Source organism: Drosophila rhopaloa, unplaced genomic scaffold (genome assembly GCF_018152115.1).
Source record: "Drosophila rhopaloa isolate 14029-0021.01 unplaced genomic scaffold, ASM1815211v1 contig_133, whole genome shotgun sequence".
Classification (NCBI taxonomy): domain Eukaryota; kingdom Metazoa; phylum Arthropoda; class Insecta; order Diptera; family Drosophilidae; genus Drosophila; species Drosophila rhopaloa.
In genome coordinates this window covers 1121581-1133799 of record NW_025335010.1, presented here as the reverse complement: position 1 = coordinate 1133799, position 12219 = coordinate 1121581, and the positions used below count along the sequence as shown (strand labels likewise).

At 37.4% G+C, this 12219-nt stretch overlaps 1 protein-coding gene across 1 annotated transcript in view; it reads right to left on the bottom strand.

Annotated features, from left to right (window-relative positions):
• The window catches only part of LOC108041444 (catenin delta-2), a 32830-nt gene extending 21487 nt beyond the window's left edge, over positions 1-11343 (bottom strand). Inside the window, exons 1-2 of the mRNA XM_044456602.1 lie at positions 11243-11343; positions 9353-10186 (exon numbers count right to left, since the gene is read on the bottom strand). Of these exons, the coding sequence (XP_044312537.1) occupies positions 9353-10186; positions 11243-11343 (935 nt within the window). The remainder of the gene's footprint in view (positions 1-9352; positions 10187-11242) is intronic.
• Between the last annotated feature and the right edge of the window lie 876 nt (positions 11344-12219).

Below are 12219 nucleotides of genomic sequence, written 5' to 3'. Positions count from 1 at the left end.
AAGATGTTCTTTACTTTTCAACTTGATTTGTGGCTGAAAAAAAGGAAATTTTCAAAAAAAAATTTCAAAGGTCGGCCATTTTGTTAGTTTTTGTTCGATATTAATAATCCTAGTTCATGCCAGAGCCAAACATGTACTCTTCCTAATCCCGTTGGAATTTTTGGTTTCAGAAGTTCAGAAATCACATGAAAAGGGCTTCTGTTTAATGACAAAAAAAAAAAAAAATGATGTACAATTTTGTTCTTCTTTTCTAAGACTTCTAATAAATGGATGAAAAGTTACAAGCCTTAAAAATAATATGTTTATTTACCAGTCCATTGAAAATAGTAAAAAATTTGAAATCGAGAATGGGGGTTCCCCTTAAAAGTAACTGAATTTTATTTGATGAACAGAAGTCAAGGAATCGACCACAAGCAAAGCTTCAGGGTGTTCAGGGTGTGATATAGGAAAACACACTTGGTAAATGTGTCTATTTGTACTATAACGTATTCCTTTAAGTCATTTTTGCGGCTCAGCTTCCCACTAATATCAATATGTACGGTATGCCAGGGAATTTATACCTTGGGAATGGGGTGCAGTTCCATTTGCACCTTGCCTGTTGGGGGTTTGGAGAGCTTACAGGTTATTCAGTTTTCCACAAATTTTCTGACGTATTTTGTTCATTTAAACCGTCGTCGCATGCAGACGTGTATTTATTGTGCTCCGGGAAAAAGTATTCAATAAAATCACAAAAGTGCAGTGACCGATTTAATAAATCTACTATAACGCGAAAAGACGCTTTCTGCGATGAAATCGCGAATGTTTATATTGATTGGTCATTTAATTAATATAAAACTTAACACTTAAAACTCTAATTAACTTTACCACGAATACAATGAGTCTGAACGACGTTCGCACACAACGTCAACGTGAGCAAGACGAGAGACGGCTCTCAATACAAAGAAATAACGCGTACTTCTCTTTTAAAGCAACCGAAAATAATGCAAGCTCTGATCAAGCGCGGGCAATTACCACCAACTTGACCGAGTTCTTAAACGTAGCGAGCGAGAGAGCGCGTTCTTGCTCCCCCTCGCTACCATCGACGTCTCTGCGGCCAAAGAGCGCTGAAAGTGCTCCAATGCAGGTATGCAATAACCTAAGCTCATCAGCAGTAACTAGCACCGCAATTTCTTTAACAACGTCAACTATAACTACAACAACAACTGCAACCGTATCGACTGCGCGTTTAATGACATCATCAGCTAGCAGCGCAAATATTAATACGTCTGCCGCTGCGCTGCCCCAAAAACAGAACAAAACCAATGTATGTGCTAAGCCGGCTGTGCAGACTGGTATGGATCGCTACATCCAAATCAAAAGGAAGCTGAGCCCTCTAAATTCTCAACGCAAAATAACCCGTAACAATGCTAGCCTAGCTGGAATAGAAACGCCCACGAACTCAAACCGATTTAAGTCCGACGTAACGCCGTAGAGTCCGACGTAACGCCTGCAGAGATATCAAATGCGCTTCAAGAGAAGGGATTTAACGCTAAGACAGTCTTCAACATCCTTAACAGGGATAGAAAGCCGCAGCCACTCTTTAAGGTTGAGCTCGAACCAGAAAGTAAGCCCCTAAAGAAATACGAAGTGCACCCCATTTACAGTTGAGGAACCGCACAAACGCAATGGACCGGTACAATGTGCGAACTGCCAAGAATATGGCCATACAAGGTCATACTGTAAACTGCGCCCGGTGTGTGTAGTTTGTGGAGATCTTCATGACTCCGCACACTGCCCAGCGAGCAAAGATGACTGCAACTCGAAAAAGTGCGGCAACTGCGGTGGCAATCACACTGCTAACTACAGAGGTTGCCCTGTTTATAAGGAGCTGAAAAGTCGCATCCACCAGAGAGGAACTGCCGCCCGCACCCAAAATAAACAGATGACAGCTTCCAGATCAAACCCTGAAGTCTTCTTCTCGACTGCAGCCAGATCCTCACTAGGACCCTTAAACTCTGATAAAAATGTGACTTACGCAAGCGCTTTAAAATCAGGACTGGCTAACCCTGTCTCAAAAAGTTCATTTCTGCAATCAGCATACCAAGAACCGAACACGGCTCAGCAGCAACAACTGCCGGAGCAGTCAAAAAGCAACTTTGAAGATATGATATACAGCCTGCAGCAAAGCCTTACGGAGTTTATGTCGTTTATGCGCACAACTATGCAAGATTTAAGGCGAAACCAAAATCTATTGATTCAAATGCTGGTTTCACAAAAATCCAAATAATGACTTCCCTAAGGATATCTACGTGGAACGCTAACGGCGTCTCACAGCATAAACTTGAGTTAGCTCAATTCCTACTCGACAACCATATCGACGTAATGCTGCTTTCAGAAACACACCTTACAAACAAATACAATTTTCAACTACGAGGTTATTCATTCTACGGAACAAATCATCCAGATGGTAAAGCACATGGTGGGACTGGAATTCTAATCAGAAGCCGTATTAAGCACCACTATCATAACAAATTTGCTAAAAATTACCTACAGGCCACATCTATAAATATACAAACAAATACTGGCAACCAACTTACACTAGCCGCCGTATACTGCCCCCCTCGCTTCACCATAGCTGAAGATGAGTTTATGCAGTTTTTCAACTCACTAGGAGACCACTTCATAGCAGCAGGGGACTACAACGCCAAGCACACACACTAGGGATCACGTCTCGTGACTCCAAAAGGAAAACAGCTCTATAATGCAGTTATAAAAGCCAAGAACAAGCTGGACCATGTTTCTCCTGGCAGACCAACATACTGGCCGGCAGACCCAAAAACTACCCGATTTAATAGACTTTGCAATTACCAAAAACATTCCTAAAAATCTGATAAGCGCCGAATGCCTCTCGGATCTTTCATCGGATCACTCGCCTGTCCTGTTTATTCTACTCCGACATCCAGGCGCATTGGAGCAATCGTTTAAATTGACATCTCAGAAAACCAATTGGGTTAAGTACAAGAAATACATTAGCTCACACATTGAGCTAAGTCCTCATCTCAACGATGAAGCCAACGTAGACAGATTTGTTAATACACTGGAGTCTGTACTCGTCTCTGCAGCTCGAGTTTTAACACCACAAACTACAAGTACACAAAGCAACCAAAAGAAGACAAATCTACAAATAGAACAGCTCGTCCTCGAAAAGCGACGCTTACGTCGAGAGTGGCAACTCCACAGATCACCATCTGCTAGGCAAAGCTTAAAATATGCCTCACGTCAACTCACAAAAGCTTTACAGCAAGAAGAAGCACAGGTCCACCGACGCTACATAGAGCAATTGTCAACATCTAGTACAAAACACTCACTATGGAGAGCTCACCCTACTCTAAGCTCACCGAAAGTAACCGTGATGCCTATTAGAAATCCCACAGGCGGCTGGGCGCGCAGCGATGCAGACAGAGCCAGCACGTTTGCCAACCACCTTAAAAATGTCTTCCAACCAAATCCTGCCACTAGTGCGTTCACCTTGCCGACTTTACCACATGAGCCTCAGCTTCAACATGAACCAATTGAGTTTCGCCCAAACGAAATCGTTGGCATCATCAAAAATCAGCTGAATCCGAAAAAATCCCCGGGCTGCGACCTCATAACTCCCAAAATGATTATTGAGCTCCCATATTGCGCCGTTTGCACTATCACCCAGCTTTTTAATGCCATCGCAAAACTTGGCCACTTTCCAGTGAGATGGAAAAAGTCGATTATAATAATGATAGCAAAGCCAGGAAAAGACCACACAATTCCCACGTCGTATAGACCTATAAGCCTACTCTCATGCTTATCTAAACTCTTTGAAAAATGCGTACTGACTCGGATAAACACATACCTAAGAATCCAGGAAGGAATTCCGTCACATCAATTTGGGTTTCGTGAAAAGCACGGAACAATTGAGCAGGTAAACCGGATAACATCAGAAATTCGGAACGCGTTCGAAAAACGAGAGTACTGTACTGCCATATTTTTAGACGTCTCTCAAGCATTTGATAGAGTTTGGCTAGAAGGTCTAATGTACAAGATCAAGACAATGCTCCCCTACAACACCCATAAGCTTTTAGAGTCTTACCTCTACGACAGAAAATTTGCTGTTCGATGCAACACTGCTATAACTGACGATTTCACTATTGGAGCTGGAGTTCCTCAAGGAAGCGTGCTCGGCCCAACATTATATGTCCTCTACACAGCAGACATCCCAACAAGCACACGACTAACAACATCTACGTTTGCTGATGATACAGCCATTCTCAGCCGCTCAAAATGCCCGATGCAAGCAACTGCGCAGCTCGCACTTCATCTGGTCGATGTAGAAAAGTGGCTTTCAGATTGGCGAATTAAAGTGAACGAACAAAAATGCAAGCACGTTACGTTCACCCTGAACAGGCAAAACTGCCCGCCGCTCATGTTAAACCATACTCTACTCCCGCAAGCAAACGAAGTGACATATCTAGGAGTACACCTCGACAGAAGACTCACATGGCGCCGGCACATTGAAGCCAAAAGAACACACCTAAAGCTAAAAGCCAGTAGCCTTCATTGGCTTATCAACGCTCCCCTTAATCTTGAATATAAAGTCCTGCTGTATAACTCGGTACTAAAACCTATATGGATGTACGGCTCTCAGTTATGGGGGAATGCCAGCAATAGCAATATTGACATAATCCAGCGAGCTCAGTCGAAGATCTTGAGAACAATCACCGGGGCACCGTGGTACGTTCGCAACGAAAACATACATCGCGACTTAAACATTCTACCAGTCAAAGAAGTGATCGCAGAACAGAAGGAAAAGTACTTTACCAAGCTATCGTTGCACCCTAACCACCTGGCGAGAGGTCTTACAAGGTTGATCAACCAATCACGCCTTCGTCGCAATGACTTACCCACCCAGCGACCGACTTGAGGCACGCGCAACCAGAATGCAGTCTTATTATACTGTTAGTTAAATTTTAATGTTAAGATTCGTAAACTTATTGTTAGTCTCAAAATTAAGAGAAGATTCAATAAATAAAAGCAAAGTTAAATAAAAAAATAAAAAAAATTATTTTGACATACTTTCAAACCAATATTGTTCATAGAATTTGTTTAGAGTCTTCTGCCATCCAAGATGCATTATAACCTCGTGCACATGATTAATGACCGACCACCTAAAGGCTCTCGGAGTTACTGTGATACAACAATCCGGCTCTAATTTCATAAGTTTTTGCTCTGTCAACTTGCATCTCATTTCCATTTAATTGTGTTATGATATCAACTATACCTTAATACCTCTGTTGTTCAACGATTAGCCAATTATCCGTTATTAATTATTATCGCGGAACAAACTGTCTAAAATATGAAGCCAAACCTATAAATTGTCTTAACTGCGTGGTTGGTTGACTTAATGCGGACAGAGCTTCAATTTTTCAAGGATTGGGCTTGATTTCGCCATCTGTAATATAAAACCCGAGTTACTTTATTTCTGTCTTGAAGAATGTGCACTTCTTAATATTGAATGAAAATCCGGCATCTGACAAGGTTTTAAGAAACTTTCAATCTTGTAAAAGCTTCTTCTTTGGAGTTGTCGACTATTACATAGTCGACGCATTGAGGGAATTGTAGGCCAGTCGCGTAATGTGCTAATTACATCAAAACAGAACAAGTTTTGTGCATCCTAATAATGAAGCAGATCTTCATTTGGCAAGACTATTAAAAATTATTTTACTGCTTGGCGAAGAACATTTCTTCATTATAAGACCAAAGGAAGTAATTTGGTTGGATCATTGCTGGATAAGTCAACATGTGCTCTAAAGTGCGTTCTATGACTGAACATCTTTCCCACCACTTTTTTGAAAAACAGTATTACAATCAAATGCGAATGACTGTTTATCAAGCTGTTGACGAACTCAATGCTAAAGTGCTTCAATTGGCAGCAATATAAACTTCTTCAGGAGGAGTGGAAAATTCAACAATTGACCACCAAGAGCCGGTTCAGGAATCTATGTCAAGAACTATGAACCAGCTCCATAAAACATATTTAAGCCTAGTACTGCGCTTTTATTGTACAAACATATAAAAAACTTAGATAAATCGGTTGTTAGAACTAAGTGCAGCTATGAACGTTAAATTAGCAAATAATTATCAATAAATTAAAAAAAACGGGTAAATTTAAATTGTATTGTTTTTTAATTTCTTTGTACAGCGTCAGACTTGTAGGTAGTTGATAATATCTTTTAAAGGCTCTTTCCCGCAAATACGGTTTTTGAATTTTAACTGCTTGTCAACAAACCCAGCTGTTTGACAGTTAGACTGTAGTACGCAGGGTTCGGATGAACTCCGAAATTAGTTTCACACTGGAAAGATTAAAGTCTTTCCGCTAGCGAACTCGTTTTTCGATCTGAGTACTAGGCTTTACTTATTCAGTAATCGAAAATTTTTAAATCGAACCTGATGAAGTAGGCTATAGTGTGGAACGATAAAGCAATGTTACAATTTTGTCAACCATATGCTAAAACTGTTTCGGTAGCCAATAATAAAGCGGTGTCTACAATCTCTTTAATACAGGCGAATAAAGTTTCCATTACAATGTTTGATAGAAGCTATCTAAAATGTTAACAATTTCAGGATATTTTTAATAAAATGGCTCACGATACCAAAAATAAAAAAACTTGGAAAAATAAGTCAGGCACTTCAAATTAACAGCAGTTACGCTAACAGAGTGTTTCAATAATAAGCGCGTCTTTTCTACCGATATAATTGAAAAATTGTTTAATCACCGTAATGTGACGTATGAAAAATCAGCATGGCGAAACCAATGAATCGTTGCCAAGCCTTGACAAATATTTGAATCAAGATATGTAGATACATGGTATCCAGTGTATTTTTTCATATGACAAGAAATCTATATCGACTTAAACACACAGTTTATGAGCAAAAAAATTTAGTAACAGGGAAATTCAATAAAAGAATTCCTTGCATGTCTAGAACAACGTTTATTCGCACTTAACGCCATCGGGGGAAAATTGCATAAGAACGAGCCCTGCAGTTCCATTAATCACCTTTTAATTGATGAATCATGACCAAAAATTTATCACTGCTGATGATTAATAGATGAATTTTCATACAAAATAGTGATGAATTTAACATTGGCATGTCCTAGGAGTTAATCAGTGAAAATTCATCACATTTTATCAGTATTTCATCGCAGTTTTATCAGTAATACATAGCATTTTCACCAGTAAATAAACTTATAATATTTCACTTTATTTAATTAAAATATTTTCTTACATTTACTGATTATTATTATTATTTATTATAGTTCTTAATATTAATCTTAATTCAATTTACGTTTTCAGTTGTATTGGGGGTGTTGGGGATGTTTAAGGTTCGGTGCTCTTGGGTACATTTTTTTGACAGCGTGCTTTATGTGCTGGCTCTCCCCGACCAAGTATATCTAAAATGAAAAAATGATTATAAATTATATAAAATCTTACTCAGTAGTACTCGAAAAAAGTTATGCACTTTTTATTGTGTTTCTTGCTTTGCCGCCTGCCAAGTCCAACTTAGTTTATGTTGGCCTATTAGTTTTATTATAAGCTTCACCTAAAATTAGGAATAAAAATATGAGCAGTAAAGGTACAGTTTAAACAATAGAAAAACAGAAATAATAATAATTTTACAATTTACTGCTATTTTTTATATTAAGTTTTATTTATATTAAACAGATAAAATTGCATTTCTCCAACCTTATACCATTCTGTCAATATAGGTACAAAAGGTGTGTTATTAATTCTTTGTTGTGTATTATTTTATATTAGTTGCTTCGATAATTTATTTTTTTTGTTCCAAATGGTCGACGAGCATTGCAAGTTTAACTGTTTAAATTGGCATATTCTAAGCATTTTGAATAATTAAATTAGTACACTCACCAAAATTTCTGATAAATTAAATTTTTACCATTTCACAAAAATTCTCGACTCCGATCCGTTCCCTACGGTAATTAAATGCAAGTTCATGTAAAGACAGCGAGAAAGGCGCGTGCCTTCCAAAAAACAGAAAGCGCAAGAACAATGCCTTCGTTAATCCTATTGTTATTTCCGTTGCACAATTTGTTTTTACATGTTTCTCGTCACCTCAAAACAGGGTATATAAAAGCATGTCCGACTATGCAAAAAATTCACATTATTTTAATTAACTTAATAAATAAACCTCCAACAAGATTTAGAATTATAAGAAAAAAATTATAATGAAATACATAAAAATATTGTTGAAATAGTAAAAATGTAATGAATTAAGGATTCTAATTCGTTGTATTTTTTACTCCTAGAACGTGCCAATGTTAAATTCATCACTATTTTGTACGAAAACTCATTGATTAATCATCACCAGTTATTAATTTCTTTGTTATGATTCATGAATAACAAGAAAGGAAAGCTAACTTCGGGCGGAACCGAAGTTGATATACCCTTGCAGAATACTCTGTAAATTATATTCTCCAAAATTATTCATATGATGCATTCTTAATACTCATAAAAAATCCAAACTTCCTAACTTTAAAAACACCAAAGTTATGGCATTTCCAATCGTTCAGTTATATGGCAGCTATAGGATATAGTCAACCGATCCTTATGAAATTTGGTAGGTCGGATTGATTGGCCAAAAATAAAACCCATTCCCAACTTCCTAACTTAACAAACACCAAAGTTATAGCATTTCCGATCAATCAGTTATATGGCAGCTATAGGATATAGTGGGCCGATCCCGGCCGTTCCGACTTATATACTGCGTGCAAAGAAAAGAAGGGTGTGTGCAAAGTTTCAATTCGATAGCTTTAAAACGGAGAGACTAGTTTGCGTAGAAACAGACAGACGGACAGACAGACGGACAGACGGACATGGCTATATCAACTCAGGAGGTGATCCTGATCAAGAATATATATACTTTATAGGGTCGGAGATGTCTCCTTCACTGCGTTGCACACTTTTGACCAAAATTATAATACCCTCTGCAAGGGTATAAAAAGGTGGAACTGCAGGGTAGCGATGCCGCTGCACTGCTTTTGCCTGTGAAGAAGAAAGAATGCGAAACAGAAAAACACGAAACAAATTTTTTTTTTAACGATTTCAATGTTTCGGTTTTTTATATAGTAAGGGTTTGCAAGTTTGCTCCGTTTGTTATTTTATTACATATCTTTAAATACTTTTTTTGCCGAGTTCATTAAAAAAAATCATTTAACCTGAAATCCGATGAATAACTATTAAAAAAAGAATTGTTTTTGAAAGGGTTCATAAACTTAATCTAGCCAGGGCCAACATCGGTTTTAGTTTTATACGTTTTTACTTACTTATGTATTTCTGGAGAATCATAGGATAGCAATCGAACTAATGGTGGTATACCTCCCAAAGATCTTGTTCGTTGCTTGTTTGGGTCATCCATGTAGCATAAATGTTGTAGATATGCTGCAGCATTTGCCTTAATAGCACTATTCGGATTGCTTAAAAAACTTATAACTTCCGAAAGATTTGGATCCCTCCACCTCATCGTTGAACAAAGATCATTTTCTGACCCTCCAATATATTCATCTTTTTCTCCCAATCTTTGAGGCACAGTATTCAACGAACTCATTGCAAATTGGGGTAATTTAAATTCTGCAGAACTGTCGAACGTTGGAAATTGGGAATCAGCTATTGCTTCGGACCCATTAACGTTATCATTATAAGATCTTCCAGAAAAGGGTTTTATGTTTGAAATTGTGCTTTTAATTCCTGTGTAGTTAGCTTCTGACGTATAAGAGAAAGGTAAAACGGATTCATCAGCGTACTCTGACTCCACGCCACAATGTATACCAGCCACACCATAATCTGGTGTATCCTCAAATTGTCCTGCTTGTGCATATCTTACGGTCGGAGCTAATGAATGATTTTCAATAGCTGGAATGGAAATGTCTGGAGAAGTGGTCTCGATTTTATTTTGGGAGCCAAGAAGTGAACAATGTGGGACTATTTGGGATATGGAACCAATTCCAGGCGGTTTTGTTATATATACAGGCGTGTTTGTAAATCCTGATGCCGAAAATTGTTCAAAATTTTGAAATGATGTATATTGGGTTTGAATATTTCCTGTCTCGGGCGTCAAAGATAGATCCATGTTTTTGTTATGTGATGGATTCATATTTAAACTGAAATAAAAATGTGAGACTATAATTGAAGTTTAAAATGTCAGATTAAATATTTTTAAAATACACTGTGGAAAAAAGTTTAGCTTTATTTTTTTTAGATAAATAAATATAACACTTTCGATTAGTGCGTATATTACGAATCTAGTAGCAATGTTTTGAGAAAGTTTACCGCAAGTTGCCAAAATTAATGTTTTGATAATTTTGAGCTTTAACAACGGCCGAAAGACCTATAGGCTTTACAACGCAATGAAGCCGTTAAAAGTGATTAAAAGTATTACACTCTGTATAAACCAAATGTTTAAATTACTTTTTAGGTCCGAGAACAAATAGGTTTCCACCAAAGCTAACTTTTAAATCAATCTTCTCAAGTGACTTGTTTATAGTTATTATTTATTATTACAAATTCCACAGGGTAATAAGCCCGCCTGCAACTATTAAAATGTCGCGAGTATCTAGGCTCTACCGACCCGATTTTTCGACGAAAATTAAAGTTTTAAAGTTTGGTACATATGATAGTGTCGATGCACATAAAAATATATCTAATTTTCAGACTGATCTGACCACGCCTTCCCAAGCCGCCCATATGAGATAGTTTTCCTCTTATTGATACTTGTACAGTAATAAATAATGCTAGCACTCGTTAAATTCAACAAATGTTTTTCATTTTTTTTAACACTTAACCTTAATATTAATAAGTAAAAAATAACAATCGATTAAAAATGACTATAAATGGGTATTTTACATTTAAAAATGTTCCTAACAGTCGTCGTAACATCAATTTCTATTGAAAACGGATTTTCAGAGTCAGAATTTGAATCACTATCATTATTGCTAGCATCAAAATCGGGAACATTGTTATTATTGTTCATGTTACAAGAATATAGCAAGTTTGGTGATTCCAAAAGTTCAATTACGTCTGCTGGTAGGGGTAGTTTATTTTGGTTACCCAATCTTTTTGTTAAATAGTTGCTTGACACAAGAGGATCTGAGGAATCCATTGCTCTGTAGAAAACGTCTGCCATGTTGTTCTGCCGTGTACTCTTTTGAGCATGTAACCTCCTGTCACTCTTATAGTATTCGTTGCGAGCCTCTGAGGCGTTCTCGCCGAGAACACCTAATGGAAGGATTGATGCTTCTATTATTTGGTATCCGTGCATTAAGACTTTATGGACTGTTGCTGACATTGGAAACCATGGATACAAGGACATGTATAGTGATATGGTTTTCTGACAATATTTTTAAAATTTTGTTGGATCAATTGGTAGGTGACAAGAAATTGAAATTAAAATATTGTTAAAATGTTCAATGAGAAATTCATCAAGATCTAAGATTTCAGCTAGTAGCTTAGGTTGTGCAAACGCCCTCCTTGCTGTATTGCCGTCGTTGGTATTTCCATTGCCATTCTGCTTAGGCTTATCCACATGTAAAGCCATAGCATTCCACATCTGCATCTGAATCGTCTTTTTTTGTTTCGCCATTTCTTTTTTCCATTTTCATCTCTCACTTGCCATTTTTTAAGTTTAATCGAATCCAACCATGTAGAGGACTAATGCCATATTTTAATGCTTCATGTCTTGGCTTAAATTTTGGTGAGTCTATTTTAGCATTTTCCATGAAGACTTTTGGACTCGCTCCACATATCGGACACATTTGGCAAGATTTGGTTTCAGTCAAAATGTTTAAAACTGTTCCATCTAAAAGTGTCATTTGAAGATCATATTTATATTATTTGAAATTGATTTTCCATTTACAACGGAGCTTGACTGGTCTTCAAAATCTAATCGACTGAAGAGTACGATTCATCCAAAATACGTTTCCTTTATGGCCCATTAATTTTAGGGGGATTATTGTTGTCGCAAAAAGCGAGTCGTCAGAAAGCAATGAATCACATCCAAAAAAGGGTTGCTTATAGCTACTTTGTCCGTTTGTTCCGTAAAATCCATAGCTTGCAATAAGGGTCAGACTTAAAGTATTGCCAAGCTGCTTAAAAATATCTTCTTCCATTTGAATTATACGGCAACTAGTGTGGTCTA